The following is a 23,565-nucleotide window of genomic DNA, read 5'->3' on the forward strand; positions in this document are numbered from 1 at the left end:
GATGAAATTGCCTGATTGTGTGGGTCTAAATTATGTTTTTCTTGCTTGCTCTGGAAATATTTCTTTGCAACAAACTCTGGCTTTTCTTTACGGTCGAAAAGCTGGAAATATTTATATCTCAATTGTCTCAAGAGGAGACCTACAGGTTTAAGAGATTTTGAAAATAAGAGAGAGAAAAACATTTTTTATTGGTTTTTTTCTGAAAATAATATTGGCTTGTTCTCTTGAGAAAGGAAAAGTTTTAGAGAGGGACCCTGAAAAAAAAAAAAAAAAAAAAAAAAAAATTGCTCGGCTACTAAAATTATGGGGGTCGGGGGTCCGTCTGTCCCTCTCCTCCCTCCTGACTATGAGGCATGGGCGCTGCTCTTAGCGCTCTGATCTTCGTACTTACATTTTTACGGGCAATTTTTTTTAAAATGCAAGTTGTGGAAATGTTATTACCAAAATTCATTTATGACAACACTGCCATCAAAGCATGCAATTTTCCAAAAAAAAAAAAAAAAAAAAACCTCAGCTAGAAGGTCGGATGATGATGAAAGCTTTTCTGCACCCAATAACCTTTCAATTGCTTTAACTGGGCTGGACAATTTCTCATCCACTTCGAAGCAGTGCCCCCCCCCCCCCCCCCCGCCAGCCCACGTACTTCCATACGTAATCACCTCCTGAAGCAGTGCTTCCCGCCCGTTACAGTGACCCTTGACAAGTTTGCATGAGTACCCTCTTGTCAGATTTGAACGAGCAAAATTGCAACCCGATAAGAACGTTTAGATCATTATTTATGCTAGTGATTGGCACAAAGTAGCGTTAATAACGGCGGGTGAATTAGGTTTTTGCGTATGGAAAAATATTTATTTGCTCATTTTTTTCCTGAGTAGGTAGGTAATATCCGATTTCAAGCATATGCGTAGCTAGGAATTCTTGTTGGGGGGGGGGGGGGGTGGCAGAGGAATTCTAAGGGGGGCACCCAGCCCCCACCCTTTTCCAACGCCCATGATTTCAAAGTAGAATACTTATCAATTTCAATTTCCATCACAAGCTCCTTGAGTGCCCAGCACTCACATTTACAAACATTCCACCGAATAGTTTCGCTCGCTAGGTACTTCTAAAATTGATTCCATAGCGAAGGTTAATTGGCTCCATTGGTGACCTTAATTTAATTTCGGGGAGCTAGTAATGTCTCCTTTTTGAGCCAAAATTACGAACTCAGATGAGTTTTTTTAATTTAAAGTTTTGATTTGAATCTGCATCGTTCGAGTGAAATAACATGGAAATACCAAGTGATAACAAAAAATGTTTGAGAAAGAGCGTGTTCTCGGTGCCCACACTTGTTGTTGTATTAGTTATCGGTGTTATTGCGTGTGCTAGTTTCTATTTTTTCGGGGGAAGCTCTAAAGCCAGTAGTTCTTTACGGTTTGTTAGCATCGTAAGTACGTATCAATTTGTTTGTTTTTTTTTCCACTGCTGATTTTACTCGATCGAATTCCACATTCGATCAAATGCGATGTTTCATATACTCTCACTATTATATTTTATGAATGTTTTTTGTGGTTTTTATGTGCAATTTTGTTTTTTTTCAACCAGCTTACAATTCTTTATGCAATTGGACGTATTTCTGTCAAACGGAACTAAGCGCCAATTTGAGTTCCTTTTGAGGAATTTAGAATCCCGGATAGCGCGTTCTGTCAAACAGAACTAAGCGCCATGGAAAAGCATTGCGAGTATGGGCGACGGAATGAGCCCGAGGCCCGGTTTCGCCGCCAATCCAAGCCCCCCTTTACCTTCCTTAACCTATGGCGCTTATTTCCGTTTGACAGAAATACGTCCAATTTTCAGGAGTAATCGTAAAGGAGTACGAGGAAAATGCGCAATTTAATATTTTTTTTTTTTTTTTTTTTTTTTTTTTTTTTTTTTTTTTACCAGCCTGAAATTCTTTGTGACGGGAAGAGAAAAAAGTATTTCAAAATCGTGATGAATATAAACTATTTTTCCTCTCAAAAAAATTAAACTCAAGGCTGGCTTCAAGATTTTTCAGCCCGAAGGCGCAGCATATGGTGCGCGCTTTCTTCAAGTGCACTTCCCTGGTAAAAATTGGCGATAAGAGCTGCGTTTCAAAATACCATAGGAATTCTTATAGCCGGCTAAAGGAGGCTACAGAAAATCATACAGCTGGCTGTAGAATGCGGAGAAAATTATACGGCCGAGCTATACGAGGCGATACAAAATTATGCAGCCGGGCTATAGTTTCTATAGTCGGGCTTTACACTTTATCGCCTGGCTGTTGCTTTTTCGCCATCGATTATAAAAGACTATAAGAAATTGTGTAGAAATTCGTGTGCTTTGGAAATCATCAAGTTTGATACGGAACCACCTAATATTTACAAAACACACGTTATATTTTCCTTTAATACATATTTTTTTTCATCAATTAAAACGAGAATAATCCATACAGGATGTGAAAACATCTCAAAATCATGAGTTGAATAACGCTGACTCCGCTAGATTAAATATTAGAGCCTAACACAAAGCGGAGCGGCGCGCGGCGACGCACTGGCGCCTACAAACCTAACAGGGATACTTCACGCATTGCGCAACGCGTGAAGTATCCCTGTTGGGTTTGTAGGCGCCAATGCGCGTTTCGCGCTGGCTGCCCGCCTGCCGCACCGCAGCGTGCCACGGTGCTTGAAGCAACTATTTCACCACCAGAGGTATTGCACAGTATCATACAAAACTGAAGGCGCTCTAATATATTAGGAATGGCAGGCATCCATCAAAAGTAGGGAGCTTTCCTCGCAAAATAAATCAAGATACTACGGCCCACAAAGAGAGCAGTGGTCCAAAAACTCAAGTCCTAACATCCGTAATTAGTGACGTTAGCATCACTTTATCGCCTGACTTGAGTTGCTTATTCGGCTATAAAAGGCTATAAGAAATTGTGTAGCCAGCTATAGAAGCTATTGGAAATCTTACAGCCGGCTGTAGGTCTATGGTATTTTGGAACACAGATTCTACTGCCAATTTTTACCAGGGTTCTTCAGATAAGAAGTGTTTAGTGGTGAAATTATCCAGTAAAGGGGGGTTAAGGGGGCCTTTTTAAATTCAATTTGAAATGTCAATCCCTCATGTAATCAATTTGAGGCAATATATGGCGCAAATTGAGAGAAGAGGAGAGGATCCTGATATTCTTGATTATAGAAGCCTATCAGAAACAGGAGAAAATACTGTGGTAAAAACTTTTTGGCGCGGGCCGTCATCAGGGCTAGACGTGCGCATATAGTGCGGCAAAGAGTCAAATCCGGCCCTAAAAAATGCAACAGAAAATATACAATGTGACAAATATAGAGGTATTCTCTTTATGCCTTGTTTTTATTTTCGATCGAGACAAGCTCAAGTGTAGCATCATTGTAAGGATTCTTCGTTGAAGCAGGTATCAATTACAGTGAATCTGATCTGAACAATAACAAAGCCTCTATCGATTTTACCATAGTTGAAATAAATCGCTAGGTGTACACCTCTTTAATCGACAAATCCATACAATATTTAGTCCATAACAGCATTAATTTTACATCATTTTGTTTTATTGACTGTTTCAGGTTCATCGGCATGGAGATAGATCTTCGGAGATTTCGTATCCCTTGGATCCATACAAAGGAGAAACATTTTGGCCGGAGGGACCGGGGGCACTTTTACAGGTACGCAAGGGAATGCGTAACACGCAAGTCCATGCGCGCGAGCCCTTCTTTGATTTACTCATGTGCTCCCTGAAAAATGAGCATAAGGGGCGCGATACAAATATTTTAACACCAGGGTAGTTCAAATTGCATACGCAACGAATTGAAGGAAAACTCAATTTCTACCTGAATTTTTGCTATTTGTCAAAGCCTCTGTTATCTGGGGATGAAGGAAGTGGCCTGCTGAGCTGAAATGAGGGGCGTGGAGGACAAGGCGCATAAGTGCAGTTTTTGAAAAAATTGAAATATCAATGATTTTAAGTGAAAATTGTCTTAATGCATATTCTGTGAACAATTCGCTCCCAAATTCCAATTTTAAATCATCAAAAAGTCAGTTTGAACTTTCTTTCCTGCCATAAGGATCGCTATGTCATTTCGAAACTTCAGACATGCGTATTTCTCGAAATAGTAAAAACTGCACTTATGCGCCTTGTCCTCCAAGCCACTCAAATAATGCTCTCAGGCCTGTAGAAGCGCTTGATTATTGCACTGCAAAGTCTCAACGTTTTACCTGATGACTAATTTTTCCATTGATTAACTGATGCTTTTTATGCATAATAATTTCAGGGAGTTTTGTCAAATTGAAGATCAAATTTACAAAACCCCATGTGTATTGCCCCCATTAGCCCCCATTTGCCTCTCGCTCCTTCAGTCGCTGCTCTCAAAGGATGTGTGTGAACCGAATGCAGCATACTTCCTCTATAACCTAATGGTTTGTTCATGCCTAATTAAAATAAATTCCGCCTTTTTTCCAGAGAGGGAAAGTGAATATGCACAGGCTGGGAATCTTCTTGAGGCGCCGCTACGATGGATTCATTCCCTCCGCGTACAACCCGGCTGACGTCCACGTCCTATCAACTTTCATTGACCGGGCTTTGATGAGTGCAGAGCTTGTTTTATCCGGGCTATACCCTCCTGTTAAAAACCAAATTTGGAATTCCGACCTCCTCTGGCAACCCGTCCCGGTTCATTCTACCACTCCATCCACCGATGACGTAAGTGATCTGTTCCTTCAACACTCGCGCTCGCAACACTGTAAATACTTGTTGTATTCGTAAAAATCAGTCTAATGACAGTTTTTAATTGCGTTTTTGGACAAATTTCTGATTATTATTTTAATTTTAATTTTAATTTTTTTTTTAAACATTTTGATAATGGATAAAGGGAATCCCCTCAGTTAATTTTATGCAGTGGCGATTCTTGAAAGTTGGCGACACTGTTGGTCCCCCACTTAAATGCATGTAAAACAATCGATTCTCGGTGAGGCAGTATGTCTCATGTAAATCGATATTGAATGGATTGGCTTTGATTTGAATGGAGGAAAAACATAGTCGCCAACTTGCAAACTCGCCACGGAATTTTACGCCACTACCTCAACTAGAGCCACTATATTTTAGAGGCTCTTTACTGCTATCTTCCTTGTGTCGAAATTCTTTTCAAATACTCTCTGATTCGCCTAGTAATAGCTGATAACTGGACTACATTTTGCAATTCGGAACTACAAGAATTTCTGGCTCAGTTTAGAAACAACGTAAGTACCATTACTTTCCATACGTATATAAGCGATTTTACGGATAAGCCAGAATTGTAATTCCGAATTGAAAAATGAAGTCTAACTGATCTCCGAAGAGTTGAGCAATTAGGTAATTTAGAATATTCGACCATAATTGAAAAATTTTGCAAAGCAAGGTGCTCACCGCAACATTCATCGGTCATTATGTGGAAAATTTTATGTTCATCAGTTGCTCATCGATCACCATTTAATGAAAACTTGCGTCATCCTTTAAACATAACTTTTGCCACTTACCGGCACCGTTACCCGATTACATTACCTAGATTGATAGGCCGGGTTCTTTAAAAAATATTTTTTCTGACTCAACATTGTCGAAAATTGAGATATTAGTTTCACCATCAATATGCGTCACAGACGTCAACTGCACACAAATAATTGCAGCCGTGCTGTGCGTCGAGTTGTAACTGAGAAAGCCGAGAGCGCCTGCAATTTTGGGTGGATGCAACACGGACACCTCTTAAGCACGATAAAAAACAACGTACCTATGAGTCACTCCTTGACTTACAATTGAGGGGTTGACAACGACAAGGCGCATGCGTGCAGTTTTTGCTGTTTGGAGAAACACGTGTTTGAAGTTTTGAAATTACATGCATCCCTATGGAGGAAAGAAGGTTCAAACTACCTTTTTGATGCTTAAAAATTGGAATTTTTTCTAATTTATGAATCATTCTCATTTTGCAGATGTTGCGAGTGTCTAAATTCTGCCCACTTTTAAGAAAAGAAGGAGAGCAACGAAAGATTTGCATAAGACAGAAATTAAATGAACATCAAGAGTTCCTCGCCTATCTTTCTAAGGTGACTGGCCTTGATGTTAAAACTGAGAGTGACGTCAATCATATCTATGACAATCTCCAAGCTGTGGTTTGTTCAATCATCAATTTGAAAATATTTCCCAATTTTTTATCGTATTCCTCGTTAAGTATTAAGTATTTACAGAATGACTTTCTAGCCTTATTGCTTCGAATTCCCGGAGAATATTCTGTGTCAAATAGATAACGCTTGTAGCGAAATTCCAGGCGTATAAGGCAGGCAATACGGTCAAAGCGACCGTTTCAGCGGTGTCCAACACATTCTTTAGGATGCGCTTAAGCGTAAGCCCATGAAAAAGTCCGGTGAATAATTTTAATTTCTCGAGGTTCCGAAATTTGATTACCGACTTGAGCTGAAATCGCGTTTTCGGGCAGGCCCCGTAATGAGGTATGAACACGGGCAGCTAAAAGTCTGAAAATTTGTCTAAATGCACAATTTTTACCACAGTTTTCACGTGGTTAGAACAGTTTTCCTCAAACAAATTTCCGAATACTCTTTTTTATATCTTAATGTAGCCACATTTGTAACTGAAATCAGTCGTGCTCATTGCAAATCGTTTTTTTTCGCCAATCGTAGTTACGAGGATAACACAAATGTATGTCGCTGAAGATCTAAAAATATATGATGTGGTCCAGCATGAGCAAATTTTTTTAAAAAAATAAGGTCTCCATGCGTCGCATTTGTAGGTACGCCTACTTTTCTGCGCTGCGTTAAAGTCTCTAGAGTGATTCCTGCATTTTGCCGTCTTGGTGATCCCTAGTATGATGAATATGATATAGATATGAATAAGTCTCCATGCGTCAAGCAACTCCCGCTTGTTGGCACGCCTACTTTTCTGCATTATGTTGGAGTTTTTGCAATGATTCCTGCATTTTGAACCAATTTGAAAAATCTTCGGTTTAAATTAAAGCCGTGCATGTAGTGAATTCGACGGTAAAGTTAGTTATTTTCTAATACTATTTCTTCGCGAGAAAATTACCAGGATACCTTACTGGATGACCTTCGTATAGTTTCAAGAAATGGCGCTTATTTTAGGTATTGGGATCGATACTTTACATTTTTTGATGAACAGCTCACCGTGTAATCTTCCACCTATGAAGCTGACAACTTGTTGCGTCGCAAAGTTGCTGCAAAAAAGGGGTCGTGAGTACTTTTTAAGGGGAAAGCCGTGTTAATCACGCAAAAAGCTGCGCTCGTAGACTAATTTTCAGTTTGTATCAAAAACCCAAACTGGAAAGATCGGCAGTCACCATCCTCTTGCCAAAAACCTCCAAAAGCTCTTCTTTGTTCCCCTCTTCAGTGGAAAAAGAAATTATCACACTACGACAGTTTCCATTTCTGTCATAGAGTACCCCAAGCGGACCAAAGAACGGAACTCTTAGTCGTTTACACATTTACCTATTTAACAAAATCTCCAGGAGGTCACAGACAGGCTGGCAGCCCCTCATCGGACCAAAACGCACACCGTACCATTTTTTTCCTTGTAGGTATGTGCCTCCAAAGTACATGAAATGACTCCTTGAGGGGCGGGCAAGTTTGATTGAAATTCACGTTGTCTTCTGAAAATGAGCTAAAATTTTTACCTTGAAGAAGAAGAAAATCGAGTTATCATTTTCTTCCATACATGGTAGGTATGCCTATGAGAGGCACCAGGAACGCCTTCCAAAATTATTGATGCAACCCGCACGACTCCGAAGTCAGCGGAAACTTTCTTGAAGCGTCTCCTAAGATTTTCCCTACACAATAATCCCCTTCAAAAATGAATGATGCAACAAGCGCGTCCTGTTTGACCACGAAAGCTCCTCAGATGAGAAGTCTTTTGGTCTGGTCAGAAAAATATTCGAACTTTATTTTTCATCTTCTCTTCTCATTTCCCGCATTGACGGAGGCGAAATTTTTTGGAAAGCATGACGCGCCCGGCCCAATGCGTAAAAAAAAGTGCGAATAGAATATGACCTTCCATTATGAATGATCGTTCAGGAATACTTGTACAACAAAGACGGTACTGTTTATTTGGAAATGTACAAAGCCTCCTCGTAGTCATAATTGACTTTTTCCATTCTGATCCCGTACTATCAGTTCGGAAATTGGCCTCATTCTCAGTGAGCCCGAACATCTGTTTCCTAAATATTTTTAGCAGTCTATCTACAGGTTGATCCTCAGTGAGAGCATTGGGCCGGGCGCGTCATGCTTTCCAAAAAATTTCGCCTCCGTCAATGCGGGAAATGAGAAGAGAAGATGAAAAATAAAGTTCGAATATTTTTCTGACCAGACCAAAAGACTTCTCATCTGAGGAGCTTTCGTGGTCAAACAGGACGCGCTTGTTGCATCATTCATTTTTGAAGGGGATTATTGTGTAGGGAAAATCTTAGGAGACGCTTCAAGAAAGTTTCCGCTGACTTCGGAGTCGTGCGGGTTGCATCAATAATTTTGGAAGGCGTTCCTGGTGCCTCTCATAGGCATACCTACCATGTATGGAAGAAAATGATAACTCGATTTTCTTCTTCTTCAAGGTAAAAATTTTAGCTCATTTTCAGAAGACAACGTGAATTTCAATCAAACTTGCCCGCCCCTCAAGGAGTCATTTCATGTACTTTGGAGGCACATACCTACAAGGAAAAAAATGGTACGGTGTGCGTTTTGGTCCGATGAGGGGCTGCCAGCCTGTCTGTGACCTCCTGGAGATTTTGTTAAATAGGTAAATGTGTAAACGACTAAGAGTTCCGTTCTTTGGTCCGCTTGGGGTACTCTATGACAGAAATGGAAACTGTCGTAGTGTGATAATTTCTTTTTCCACTGAAGAGGGGAACAAAGAAGAGCTTTTGGAGGTTTTTGGCAAGAGGATGGTGACTTGCCCGGAGTCTCTTTACCCAAGTTTTTGGGTTTTTTGGAGTTTATATCATCTCATTTTTGCAAGAAAACTGTTATTTTACCAAATGAAGTCCCGCACTTGTGAAGGAATTGGATTACATTTTACAATAAGGAACCATTACCTCTGGCTCTCCCATAGAAGCACATATCTGCATAGGGAAACCAATAGCATGTATTCTGTTTCTAAAATGGACCAGAAATAGTGGCTCCTAATTGCAAAATGTAATCCATTTAATGCTTATAGCTATGAAGTGGATATCTCCTTGCTGTGTAGCAAAGTTCCTCGGATCCGTCTTATTTTTTTATACCCTTGACTGTCATTTTTAATTAATCAGTTCAAAGCTATTTCGACGATTAATCATTAATTGTTAGATCGAAGAAGAAATTTTCTTCGGAAAGCTATGGCTGAATTGACTTTACAACTGAACTTGTGAGAGCATCAACTGAGGCAAATTTTGCAGAAAGTTATACATGGTAAGTGATAATTATTTCAACGCTCTCTTAGTTTTAAAAAGAGATGAGTTTTAAAAATCAAAATCTACACAACTGTAGATATCCCTGAAAAGAAATACAATTGTAGAATCCCAAGAAAAGAAAAAGAAGAAAGAAAAGAAATACGAAGAAATTCAATGATAAATTGCAACAACGGTAGGTACTTATTTCAAATTAATTGCTCTAAAAATTGTTCCTTCAATGAGTAAATAGGCAACATTCTCAACACTACAATGCAATAGAAATAATTTTACCATGGAATTGAAATTCAAAGAAATGTGTGCAGCTGCTTGAGTAATAGAAGTTTGGAAATCAGGGCATTCAACAGCTTCCCAGACCTCATTAGTGTTACAATCTAAAAATTGTAAGGATTAAAAGTGTCAAGCTCTCAAAATTTTTGTTCTCTGATTATCAAGAAGCCCTGCTAAAAATGTTCAGTGTCATTTTTATTTTTGTTTGTGAAAGGAAATTATTTTAAGATTTTTTGGCATTCTTGGTGTCCTCTGAGACTCTGAAAATTTTTGTACTTTATTTTTCATCAAATAATGAACATTTTCATTGTAATTTTTGTCTATATTTAGGAGAGTACATTATTCGATGATTATCTTCAGTATGTATTAGATCTTTCCCCCAGCGACAAGGTTTACTGAAATTTTATGAGATCTATATAGTTCTCATAGGTACTGACCTGCATCATGGTCATAGTATCATCTTTGAGGAGTAAATGAAAACAAATTATTTTCTCTTGGTTCCTCAATTCAGGGCTCTGATGAATAAACCCTGTTTGACAACAATGTTAGTGGGTAAAATTGCTCCCTCCAAAATCCTTTAAGCGGTATCAATTTAGTGGTAAAGTTATCAACGACCCTCATTGAATCTCATCTGGTTCACTGAATTTCTGAGGGATAGACAGGGTGACAGGTTCTGTAAAAGTTAGGAAATTAAGCCCTCCTCACTGTGAAAATATGTCAGGTAGTTTTGCTGCGGAGCATTGAAATTCCTTCTCCCAGTAAAAAAATTGGACTTTTCAGTTTAAAGAGACTAAACACTTAAAATTAAGTCAAGTAAAAACTTGAAATTTTTGTGAAAAGAATTTTTATCTGAGACACCTAATGTCAAAAGAGGACATTCCAAAATCAGGGAAAAGTTAGTGACCACTACGCTTAAAATCCCAGAAAAGAATTTTCTGCGCATCGAAGTCATTAATTACACAATTTTCAGAAATTATGTTGAATTATTTATCAGCAGAGAAATGAAAAGACTGAAAGTCTTTGAGGATGAACTTTGTGGATTGCGGTAAGTAGTTTCCCAGTTTGGCCATGGTATTGATATATTCGTTTCGTCATTAATCATTATCAATAAAAATATCCCTATCTACCGTAAATGTTGGAAAACCAGTGTGCATGTAATCTGGTAATCCTTAATTAATCAACTGTAGATTTCTTACCTGCTAAACTGCCTGATGAGTTGAAAAAAATGTTCACTTAGAGACAGATTCTTATGTCCTGGTTCATGCTTTCGTAAGTTGAGTTGCAATGTCAATTCCGTCGTAGCTTTCAGCAGAAAATTTCTTCCTTGATATAACGTTTGATGATTCATCGTTGAGATAGCTTTGAACTGATTGATGATGAATGGAACTAAAAGTGCCATTAATCGATGAATCAGAGATCAAAGTAAGATGTGAAGCTATAAGAGCAGGGATCGTAACGGACAAAAGTGAACGTCTGTTCTACGTGTCTAAACTGAGACTTATCTGAGAAATTTAGCGACACCACACAGAGGTTTTCACTTCGTAATAAAGCTTAAAATTATTTATCACTGGAGGAGTTTCTTTGGTAAATTAGCATGCTTAAAGGTACATCCTGACGTGGGAGAAAAACAATGGTATTGGTACCTGAGCGTAAGTATGTATGTCCTTGAGTGTTCACGTAGAAAGACTCTCAACAAACATTAAACAAGGAAACAAAACTGGACGAAGGTACTGTAATACCTAATTTACTTTAAAACTGCTAAAAGAAGAACCAAAAGACAAACCTCACTTATCTTAAATGTATAAACACTTGGTATCGCGCAGAGCTCAGAAAAACCTTGAGCGAAATGGACTCATATCCGTAGAACTTGAGGAGTAAAAAGGCTGTAATGCCAGAAAAATGTGAGCTTCACGCTCTTAAATGGATTCAGGGTCTCATAATTTTAGTGAAGCGACTTTAAATCACTTGATTTGAACCAAAAATGAAAAGAGAACAATGAGAGAGTAGAATGGTGAGGTTTTGAGTTCTAAGATTGGATATTCAGAATTCACTTCACGATGAGGCGATAAACTTCTGCTCCAGGTTGTAAAATACGATGATAATGCTTGTCACAAACATTGTTGAAGTCGTAAATGGATTGAAATGATTGAAAGCAAATGATTCCGTATTGTATCGATCGTTTTTGTTGCTCTGTGAAACAGGAACTAACCTAACATTCGTGGTTTGTTTTGTTGTTCCGCTGGTGAGATGCTGACTGCAGAGAGCACTAACATAATCACTCTACCGTGTGTATGTGTTAGTAAATTCGGGTTTTACGATTTTTGGGACATAATCAAAGCTACAGCCTAAACGGTAAAAGTAAACCCCTACTCATATATAATTTTTAGAATCCTTATAACTTCAGGATGTTCCCTCGAAATAACCATAATTTCATTCCAGAATAGTGTAAGCGAGAAATTCAATGATAAACGTCAGCAGGTCGGGTCGCCCATTGCACCCGAAAAGCAGTTTAGACGCAATATTTTTCTTAGGATGCCTTGGTTATTAATGAAACTTAAACGCGCACTACACGGGAACATGACAATTCTTTTGATATAACATTATATAGGGCTCCGATGTCTCGTATTCTCCATAGCTTTGACAGAGCGTGAAAATGGTCAAAGTGGATACTTTTTGCTATTTTAGGCACATATGCGTAATTATCTCGTTTAATAAATCATCAACCTCCTTGAAACTCAACAGTTCGTTAGACGGGACCGAGACGCATCTTTAGACACCAAAATTTCTGAAATCCGTCGCTCCGTTGCTTTGAAAAGTTTACTGAACCGCAACTAAAAACCCAAATAAGCCAAGTTCGTGTAACTATGGTGTCGTTGCCTCGACCGGGCTGTGCTGTGCTGTGCTGTGTTGCCAATTGTTGGAGGATAGGTTACTTGCCCGGTGGTGGCTACCGCCACTCATGATTAACGGAACGCATTTGTGCTTCGCCTATAGCCTTGATTAGCAAAACACTGGATTTGCGCAACGAGTGCAAGTCGCTATAGCTATACGAATATGGCAAAGTTGCGGGTGGGGGAGGGGGGGATTGTAAACATTTTTGGGGGGAACTGTGCCAATCACGTGAAAACACACAAAAAGTTGTATCCGTGGACACATTTTCAGATCTTAAGTGGCAAGCCTTTATGCATCGCGAGCATCTCCGATCCAAAAACGCGATTTGCAATGAGCACAACTGAAAACTACTCCCATCTCAAATTTATGTTTACAATTTGTGATTATCATTCAGTTTTTCGCGCTTCTCGAATGGTTCAAACATTATCTCTTGAAATAATAAAATACTTTTGATATCATTATCCTCGGACACGTGGATCATGCTTGTATTTGCACGATATGATGCGCGCGCGTGATATGTAAATATCAGGCAGGCGTGTCCATAAATAAACAATCGAAAAACTCGCTGAGGCCAAGAGCCTTCATCTTATTTCCAAGCGATTTAAAGAGTAGGTACATCGTTTTTGCAAATGGTCTGATAATGTTTACACATGCCTGAAATCAGCAATTCAACAGCATTCACAAAAAACAAATGCTAACGACCCCTGATAATAAATTTAAAAGGTCTGACATGAGTTGCCGACTAAATGTGAGTGTATTCTCTGATCCGCGAAGTAAAGAGCTGAGAAATGGAACTTCAAGGACTCTCGCTCTGTCTTTCGTGGTCACTATCTATAGATTGCTCAAGAGTTCATTGACTCCTACACAATTTTATTATTCCCTTACTCCTTCCTTCCCTCTTGTTCTTTTTGCATACTAGAACTTTGTCTCGTGAATCGAGCATTTTTTCTCGAGAGGAGGACTGCCGTGCTAAAGAAAACGCCTTATGAGCCTTTAGACGCTGCCAGATTTCCTTCACTAAAAACCGAATTAACTGGTAAAATTTTTAATATTTTTTTCCCATATGTTCAGACAATTTTGTTCGCAATTTAATCTAAAATATCTAAAAATTCCAAGGAAAAATATGTATGAATGTCGTCAAAAATACATGTTTTATCGAGGAAAATGTGGCAACTTTCGAATGTTCATACGTCGTTTTTCCTTAGAACGGCAGGAGAGTTCAAATATCTGCGGCCAAAGTGCGAAACCGCGTATCTCCACCACGGTGTTTGAAAATTTGAGCTCCAATTTTACTTTTTTGGAGGCAATACGAGCCAACTTCATAGCTTGAAATTCATACAGAATATTCTGCTACTAGAGAGGAGAAATCCAGGCAGTTTTCAATAAATTACGTTGACTTGATTTCCAAAGGTAAAACGAGGTATGACGGGAAGTCTGTAACCGTAGCAAACGGATATACGTGATCCCAAGTAGCATTGTCATCTACTTTCTGGGTGGCGCTCATCAAGAAAATGTCTACTTTCTAGATAGAACAATTTTCTTAAAAGAAAATAGGTATAAAGTAGATCCAGAAAACAGACACAAGAAAATAGAAAGGAAAAACATTTTTCCTTGCATTTTCTTAAAAGAAAACATTAAGAAATTGGCTAGAAAATAATTCTACTTTCAATAAATTTGCTATCTTTTTTCCAAATGGGAAGTTGACAGAAAGTAGACCTATGAAATAGATCTATTTTCTTTGGTCAGACTTTTGACTCGCAATGTGTTTTCTTTCTATTTTCTGGATAACTCTCATTTCCTTTGTTTTTTCTAGAAATTTTCATAATATTTTTTTTCTAGAAAAAAATTCTATTTTGCTATTTGGGATTCCGCACTTTAGCCATCGATATGTATGTACCTACGCATTACGCTTCCATTGAATTGAATTAGTATAAGAACATGAAGAGAAAAAAATCGATGGCTAAAGTGCAGAGCCACGTATCTCCGTTTGCGAAGTTGCAGATTTCCTGTCACATTTTATTTTTTACTGTTCAACTTAATATTGAAAACTTCCTTGATTTTCTTTCGTGTCAGCAGAATATCTTGCATAATTTCAAACTATAAAATCGCCTTGTTTCTCCTCGAGATATATTAAAGTACGAGCGGAAACTTTGCAACACCGCAATGGAGATACGTGGTTTCGCACTTCAGCCATCGAAATTATGCTGACGACAACATTTTACTCCGATTGACAGTGTAACATTGTTGAACTAACATTATCGTTCAATTTCTTGTAGTAACCAACTCCCCTCCCCTTAACTGAAAAAATAATGACTATTTTCCCCTGGTAAAAATTGGCGATAGGAGCTGCGTTTCAAAATACCATAGGAGTTCTTATAGCCGACTGAAGAGGGCGATAGAAAATCATATAGCTGGCTGTAGAAAGTGGAAAAAATCATACGGCCGGGCTACACGAAGCGATAAAAAATTATACAGCCGGGCTATAGTTCCTATCGCCGGGCTTTACACTTTATCGCCTGGCTGTTGCTTTTTCGCCATTCTTGTAGAAATTCTGTGCTTTGTAAATCCTTAAGTTTGTACGGAATCACCTTAATATTTACAAAACGCACATTATATTTTCCTTTACTACATATTTTTTTTCATCAATTAAAATGAGAATAATCCATACAGAGTGTGCAAACATTTCAAAGTCATGAGTTGAAAAACGCTGACTCCGCGAGATTAAATATTAGAGCCTAACACAAAGCGGAGCGGCGGCGCACTGGCGCCTACAAACCTAACAGGGATACTTCACGCATTGCGCAATGCGTGAAGTATCCCTGTTAGGTTTGTAGGCGCCAATGCGCGTTCAGCGCTGGCTGCCCGCCCGCCGCGCCGCAGCGTACCGCGGCGCTTGAAGCAACTATTTCACACCAGAGGTATTGCACAGTATCATACGAAATTGAAGGCGCTCCAACATATTAGGAATGGCAGGCATCCTTCAAAAGTACGGAGCTTTCCTCGCAAATTAAATCAAGATACTGCGGCCCAAAAAGAGAGCGGTAGTCCAAAAACTCACCAAGTCCTAGCATCCGTAATTAGTAACGTTTAGCATACACTTTATCGCCAGGCTGTTGCTTAATCGCCATCGGCTATAAAAGGCTATAAGAAATTGTGTTGCCGGCTATAGAAGCTATTGGAAATCTTACAGCCGGCTGTAGGTCTATGATATTTTGGAACACAGATTCTACTGCCAATTTTTACCAGGGTTAAGAACAATATTTTCATAAAATCCCCAAAAATGAAAAAAATGGGGACCTTAAGAGGCTCTTCTGGTATGAAAAGTTAGTGATTGAAATTTATCTATATATATTGGGGATCTAACCTGCCGAACCCAAGCATTAAGGTGGATGATATATTGATATATACTTCAAAAATTTCAAAAATTCAAAAACTTGTGTAATCTGAGATAACTATCAGATGCTCTTGCCGACTTACCTCGATCGATCAAAGGTATTCGATCCTCCTGTTTTCTCACCGTCGCGTCGTATCCTAAGGACATTATTGACCAGAGGATGTGATCTTTGTTTTCTTCCCCTTTATACATCAACAGGACCAAGAGGGATTACCATTGCCGGAATGGGCTAAAGATATCTATCCTGATAAATTGAAAGTACTTGCCAAAATACGATACCTTGAAGACTTTGCAACTCCTCTCATGATAAAACTTAACTCAGGTACTTTTCTTATTTTCTTGATTTTCAATAGATACAGCAATGAACATTGGTATAGAGGTTTTTTGCGAGTATACGTTTATGAAACCAGTGACCATCCGCCTTTTAAAGACCCTGAATGTTGTACGGAGGAAGGGGGGGGGGGTAGAAGGGAACCTCACCACGGAAGCGTCTGGGGGCCCTCAAAGACAGTCCAAGTCAAACGAGAGGGGCGATCTATTAATGATCTATGGGAGTATCCTGGCTCCAATGGAGGGTTCGCAGGATTTCCCTAGCTTCAAAAGAGGGTCCAAATGGGGTCTCTCCGGGAACATTTTGAAAAATTGAGTCGTGTCATGCGCAATTGTAAACTGTTCATACCGAAAAGTTGATCAAACTACAGTTTCAAAGATGAAAAGATATGTTACGCATCTATACGTCGCAGAATCGTCGAGGATAGGGATTAAACTTCAGAATCTCTACAGGAATCTACCGCTAAGATTAATCAAAGTTGCACTTGGAAGCTGATTTTCAAATTTTGTTGCCTTCCACCAAACGACACTTCTGTAATTTTTTATTATTCAGTCCGGCCTCCTGATGTTTCAACAGGTGTTTTCATCAATGAGCTGTTACTGAGTATGAGACGTAAAATAGATTCACCGAAAAATTTTGAACGGCGTTTGAATTTGTACTCCGCGCATGACCTGACGTTAGTGCGTATCTGGCATGGTTTGAATATCAGTCAAGAAATCACAGACAACCCTCCTTATGGCGCCGCTTTGATATTCGAATTGCACGAGTTCAAGGACAAACACCGAATAAAAGTAAGTTTTAAGGCCATTCATACAAAATGCGACAGAAATCGTCGCTCCTCTGACGTAAGGGCGTATCTCTATTGTATGCCTACTTTTTTTCTCGTGATTTATTTTTTTAACGGTAAACTGAACAACATAAAGTACCGAAACGTTTCGTGAATTTTCCATGGAATACAAAAAATGCATATTTACTCAAAATTAAAGTCAGATTGCGCTTGCCGATCTAAGACAGTGAATTGTGGAAGGAGATTTGGCCCTTGCCTGCGGGCCGATTATTGAAATTGATGGACAAAGCTATAGACAAAGAAGACATAGAGAGTACAGAGCGATCCTATCGGGTGAAATGGGTGGTTACTATAGACTAAGGGAGAAAATGATGGACTAACTATAGGGTCTCTCGTGAGTTGCCTTTAGTTAGTCTATTACCTACCTCATTTGTCCATTGCAACCACCCGCTTCCAACAATAGGGTGCCTCCAAATCCCTTTTGTCTTCTTTGTCTATAGCTTTGTCTATCAATTCCAATAATCGGCCTGCTGGTGTATTTAAGCTGATCTGGGTTCAATCCGTCTAATTAAGCCATTTGGCAGTGAACGAGAAAACTAATGAGGCTCCTAAGTTGCTAATGTTGCCTACACGGGTCTTTGAAGGCGAAGTGTCGACTCCTTGTGAGTTCCGCAGTCACCTCAAACGGTGCCTCGAGGCTGCAGCGAAAGAGGGAAGAAGCAGAACATTTTTGGGCAGAAAATAGTAGGAAACCATGAAACTAATTCTACCCATAAGAGCATGCTTGTTTCAAATTACATCGATCCTCCCTTTGAAGCAAAGTGATTCTGAGTAAAAAAGATGGTCAGCCTTTCTCGAGACCTTTTTTACGAAATCTTATCACTATGTTCATTTATTCTGTTTTTCGTTTGTTCGATTATTTTTGCATTTGTATTTTCTTTTGATAAACACCACGGACTTGAAAACACACTGATTATTGAAAACTTATTACTATGGTCACTGAGAAAATTAGAAAGACAATATCCAGTATTTCAAATTATTGCGCAAATTTGTACGGAATCTTCTGCTCGCAGAAGAGAAAAATCAAGTAAGTTTTTGAAAAATTACGTTGACTAGTAATCCAACGATAAATTTAAAGTATGGCGAGAAGATGCAGCATCGCAGACGGAGATACGAGGTTTCGCTTTTTCAATACCATTATCTTCTCTATGACTAAAAGAGGACTTGCAAACCGGTGGAATTGCGATATCGCGATAAGTACCAAGCAAATAAGAGAGAAATAAGAGGCTGTAAGCTTACCCTATCTCATCGATGTAAATAGGTTATTGAGTCAAAGAATAAAGTGATAGTTTCGCCCGTTTATAACACCACTGCAGGCAACATTTATCGATTCCGTCTCCGCTAAAATTTTGTGAATGTTAAATCCGTTCCATTTTTTCTTCGATGGACAGCCTTCCCAGCACGAATGGCCAAGAGAGCTTTCATAGACTTATAAAAAGTGAACTAGGGGCCTATGGCCGCTACACGGCCGCCAACCACTGAAAAAAACTACACGTAAAAAATCGTAAAACAACCATGTTCAAGTTTTTTAAGGAATGAATGAATTCAAACCCCGACGGGTGCACCCGCAAGAAAGCATATATTTATCTATGATTGCAACGTTATGCATCACTTTTACGTTTTATTTTTAATAAATGTTTTTAAAAAGCTACACACGGATTTTCTGAAAAGTTTCCGCGGATTTACCTACATGGTATCAAATAAAAAAATAAAAGTATCAAAATTTCGACGCGATATTTTCGTTCGTTCTATTTTCTTTCAATGTGAGAAAAAAAAAATTAAATATCTTCCGAGGTTCTGAACCGTTACAATGAGGATTCTTATTTTTCCTTTAATTATGGTCAAAATAGGAACAGGAAGTCAAGAATGTCCAGTTGTCCAGTTGTCCAATGTCCAGAACTCGCAGTCCTACAACACTCCTACAGTCTTGTCGGCGCTAATATGCGTTTGACGTCAAGTGACCGACTGCACTGCGTTTGGCGCAATGCGAGAAGTATTCATGCAGTCTTGTAGGCGCTAATATGGGCTTGACATCGACCGCACTGTGTGGCGCAATGCGCGAATATTCCTAAAGTCTTGCAGGCGCTAATATACGTTTAACGCCGGCCACACTGATCGAGTTTGGCGTGATTATTCGAACTCGCGTTAAAATCATCGCGGCATCGAATAATAGTGCTAAAAAGGCTTCTCCTCGACTCCGTATAAGCGTTCCAACGTTGCCTCGTTTCTCCCACTTAAATATTTTTTCCGAGAAAAGTTAGGAAAGTTCTTTATACTCACGACCATTATTCAATGTTTTTACTTCATTATATCATCAGAGGTAAGACATCGATGACTTGTCAAAAAACTAACCTTAACTAGCAATAACATAAAAAGGCGTTTATTTTCCAACTGTTTCCTGTTTTGCCAAACTTCTACCTTAAATTAACTTCATTTTAAATTCGCGCATTCCTATGGCAGACGTCAAGGTTACTATTGCGAATAATTGTGCCTTTTTCGCGCAATAATTGTGCCTTTTTCGAGCAATAATTGTGCCTTTTTCGCTCAATCCTCATACATTTTCTAGACCTTTCACGCAATCCTGGATTACCGTTGCAAACAGACATCGGACTACCAAGACCATGAGCTGGCCGATCGTGGATGCCTCTAGCAAGTATCCAAAACATATTTCCGTATTTATATAATTTCTCTTATGTTCTCATGTCTTTCAGATATTGTACAAGAGAGGCAGCATCGACGAGGACCCTGAAATTGTACACATCCAAGGTTGCGAGGACAGGCAGGCCATGGATCCCGATGGAATGTGCGATTTCGATGTCTTCTCATCTGCACTACAGTCCGTGAAAATCACAAACTTTGATGAGGAGTGCCGAATACACTGAAAAAAAATTCTCGGCGATTATACCAAGGTCTGTTGGTACCTTTACCATCTCACTTTTTTTTACCAATTATTGGTAATTTTACCAATACAGACTGGTAAGCTTCCCTAAAAACCGGTATTTTTACTGTTTTTTTTTTTTCAGGTAAGAGTACCACTTTTATTGGTAATCAATTCTCGGTAATTGCCATTTTATCTCGGTAATTCTACCACAGTCGATAAAAAATATTGACGTTTTAACTAAGGTCCAGTAAAATTACTGAGAAAGTTCAATAATTTTACCAGGATTTCTCGGTAAAATTACCAATTCCACAAATGGTAATTTTACCAAGAAAAAACTGGGATCAAATAGAACCCTGAATTCTTTTTAATTTTACACTTTTCCCAGTAAATACATCGATATTTTTTTTTCAGTGTATCTCGATAGGAGTGATTGTGATTGCATAACGTTAAGCAAACCAATTATATCTACATGAGAACTTTCTCATATGAGGTAATCGGTTTATTTTTTTCGTGTGAGGGCTGGGTTTGGCTTCCTTTTTTATATGGAAACCCTGCAAAATTGAGATCAAAATTGAATTTGCCTCTTGAGTGGCATTGAGTTAAATAGGACTTTGCTCTTACAACATGTTTGCAATGACCTGATTGTATGTTGCAGAGCAACACAGCCGAAGATAGGAGAAACATAATCCAGCCTCGTTTTTGAAATTTTCATCTGAATGGGAGCGAAACCTCGTTGATGGCATGGAGCGGAGTGTTGCAAGTTCACGCGCCGTCGCGCCTTCAATTTTGCAGATGCAACACGGACATCTATCAAGCACGAATAGTTGTATCTCTGCGCCGTCATCGACGCGCGTTGAGGTGTCTCCTATGCTTGAAATTCGAGGAAAGTTGAAGTCAAGGTTTGCTCAAAACACGCTATGAGGTGTCCAAATAAATAATACTTAAACAAACAAAAAAAAAGTTCAGAGGTCTCTCAAGTGCCTTGAAAGGCGCACGGCTAAGGATTGTATTTTGGCAAGAGTTTTTTTCTTACAACTATACCCCTAAAAATCCGAGGCCGGGTAACATTTACCCGACTATTTCGCCGGCAGGATTTACATATGGCGGATGAGGAGGGGAAGTGAGAAAGTGCCAGTTTGTTGCCAAAGAGGTAAACATTTTTTTTAAAAAAAGTATTTCTTACCTTCAAAAACATAGAAAAAATATAAATAATACTTCAAAACCATCAAAATCAATGTATTTGACTACGGATCAACATGTCCCGACCTAGAAATTCGCGTATAAAAAAGGCCTCGGGCATTCAAGGGTTAAAGAAACATTTTTGAGATATTGACAAAATGTTACTGTCGATTGAAACCGAGAAGTTGTGAGAAAGTTAATGATAAAAATGAACTTTGAGCTCGACCGAAAAATTGAATCATAGAGTGTAATTTTTCTTGTCGTATACTTTACGATGACACTCATAACGACATATACCTTAATTTTTCCCGAAATATCACAGAAATTCCGACCGAGATACCTTTCACTCACTCCAATGGATTCTAATTCACTCCTCGGAATATCTTGTTTGTGAAACTGAAGGCCAACAAAATACATTGTTTGTTGCAACTTTGTTGATAACATGCACCGCACATCCTTGTTTCAAGTGAGTATCAATCAATGAATTTAGATATGTTTGTGTTTTGTGCGTTCGTTTTTAGAGATAATTCATTATTTTCCTTATAAATGTTTGCTAAAAGCACACGTGATTATAGTAAAGAAAAATAGTATGTGAAAAAATCGACCAGTGTCTTAATGCATTTATTTCTTTTTCGCTCCAAAGCCTTCGATACTCAATAATACCCCTCGTAAATAATTGAAAGGTTGCCAGGTCACGCGAAAATTAATTCAATTCAATGTTGGAGATGCTTATTTTATCACAAAATTCTGCGATCTTGATACTTTTCACCTAAGACGTATCCTCTGCTTAGCTGGGATCAGACTAATCTGTATGGCCGTCAACTTTTAAGAATTGCCACTTCACGACTCAAATCTTTTTGAGCCATCTCAAGTTTTTGAAGAGCACCACTCTTTCGCTTTTGCATGTTTCGGTACATAATAGAAGTGGTTGCTCAATGTTGCGCTTACATTAGTTGATCCCTAACAGATACCTATCATCCGTTTGAATTGCACGGGAGCTCATATTTACACACTAACGCACTCGACAGTTCCGTTCATGGTGTATAAATATTAATGTACAACGACTTAAAGACAGTTCAAAATAAAACACACAAGTACGTCATCGGTGTAGCAGTGATCGCGATAAATTGCGATTTAATTGGAGAATGTATCGCGATTTTATCGACGTCGCGATTTATTGCAATATTATCGGGAGAAAAATCGCGATAAATTGCAACAAAATCGCGATATTATCGAACGCGATTTTATAGAGATAAAATTGCAATAAATTGCAATTTTTCATTAACGCATGAATGACGCATATGAAAGATGTTTCTATTCCGCCGCCGCCGTTTTTACCGAGATCCGTTGGTAACTTAACCATCTCATTTTTTTTATCAATTATTAGTATAATGTTACAAAGACAGACTGGTAAGCTTACCTGAAAACCGGTATTTTTACTGATTTTTTCAGGTAAGAATGCCACTTTTATTGGTAATCAATCCCCGGTAACTTTACCATTTTATCTCGGTAATTCTACCACAGTCGATAAAAACTATTGGCGTTTTTCCCAAGGTCCATCGGTAACTTTGCCACCTCACTATTATTGGTAATTTTACAGAGACAGAATGATGAGATTACCAATAGAACCTTATTTTACCAACCGTATTTCAAGGTATGAAATAAAATACAGAGGAGGGAAAATTAAAAAAAAAAAAAAAAAAAAAAAAAAAAAAAAAAAAAAAAAAAAAATCCAATGAAAAATCGGTGTCAGTCAACGCAAAGACATAAGTTGTGAGGTTGCGAAGCGCCGATCCATGTATAAGAGGCTTCAATTCGCACACGCAAGTCATATAGCGGTCATAGCATAGTGACAATGTGCTGGCCTTCCACCGTAGCGATTGGGGTTCGAATCCCCGCGGAGGCTCCGGGGATTTTACGCTCGTCTTCGTCAAAGGACCTGACGGCTGAACCTAACGGCAATCGGCTGACAACTTTAACCCCTTTTTTTTGGCGATTTTATCAATCGCTAGGATCATCAACATCTGAGCGATCATCCTCGATCTTATCGCGATAAAATCGCAATTTTTTCGGGCCGATAAAATCGCAATAAAATCGCGAAAAGATCGAGGATAATCGCTCAAATGTTGATGATCCTAGCGATTTTATCGCCGATAAAATCGAGGATAATCGCGACTTTATCGGCGATAAAATCGCGATTTTTCCGTTGAAAAATTGTGATACGCCCACACTTAATTATTCGATTGTTTTTTTAAGATTACATTGGTGTACTTTCTCTATCAAAGTTTTGTTATTCACCACCCTAGAGGCGGTGTA

The 23,565-nt window shown here is 38.8% G+C and overlaps 1 protein-coding gene across 3 annotated transcripts; it reads left to right on the plus strand.

The window, feature by feature from the left end:
* The first annotated feature begins 1,023 nt into the window (after window positions 1-1,023).
* LOC109031502 (testicular acid phosphatase homolog) lies at window positions 1,024-21,851 on the plus strand. 3 transcript variants are annotated; one of them, XM_072299842.1, is made up of 8 exons: window positions 1,024-1,423; window positions 3,591-3,689; window positions 4,484-4,723; window positions 5,983-6,162; window positions 16,210-16,333; window positions 16,919-17,133; window positions 19,901-20,098; window positions 20,726-21,851. In XM_072299842.1, exons 1-7 carry the CDS (start codon window positions 1,265-1,267, stop codon window positions 20,069-20,071), a joined length of 1,188 nt encoding a protein of 395 aa, XP_072155943.1. In that variant the 5' UTR covers window positions 1,024-1,264; the 3' UTR covers window positions 20,072-20,098; window positions 20,726-21,851. The 3 variants fall into 3 exon arrangements, with proteins under 3 accessions (XP_072155943.1, XP_072155940.1, XP_072155941.1); XM_072299839.1 differs by lacking the exon at window positions 20,726-21,851 and adding an exon at window positions 20,487-20,623 and having other exon boundaries at window positions 19,901-20,066; XM_072299840.1 differs by lacking the exon at window positions 20,726-21,851 and adding an exon at window positions 20,484-20,606 and having other exon boundaries at window positions 19,901-20,063.
* Window positions 21,852-23,565: the final 1,714 nt, after the last annotated feature.

This window comes from Bemisia tabaci, chromosome 4 (assembly GCF_918797505.1).
Source record: "Bemisia tabaci chromosome 4, PGI_BMITA_v3".
In the NCBI taxonomy this organism is placed as follows: domain Eukaryota; kingdom Metazoa; phylum Arthropoda; class Insecta; order Hemiptera; family Aleyrodidae; genus Bemisia; species Bemisia tabaci.

What these genes read in the sequence shown, in the direction of transcription:
- LOC109031502 (XM_072299839.1), top strand. Translation starts at nt 1,265, where the DNA reads ATGGAAATACCAAGTGATAACAAAAAATGTTTGAGAAAGAGCGTGTTC. An exon ending in CTTTACGGTTTGTTAGCATC is followed by an intron (nt 1,424 to 3,590) that starts GTAAGTACGTAT and finishes TGACTGTTTCAG; the next exon opens with GTTCATCGGCATGGAGATAG. An exon ending in GACCGGGGGCACTTTTACAG is followed by an intron (nt 3,690 to 4,483) that starts GTACGCAAGGGA and finishes CCTTTTTTCCAG; the next exon opens with AGAGGGAAAGTGAATATGCA.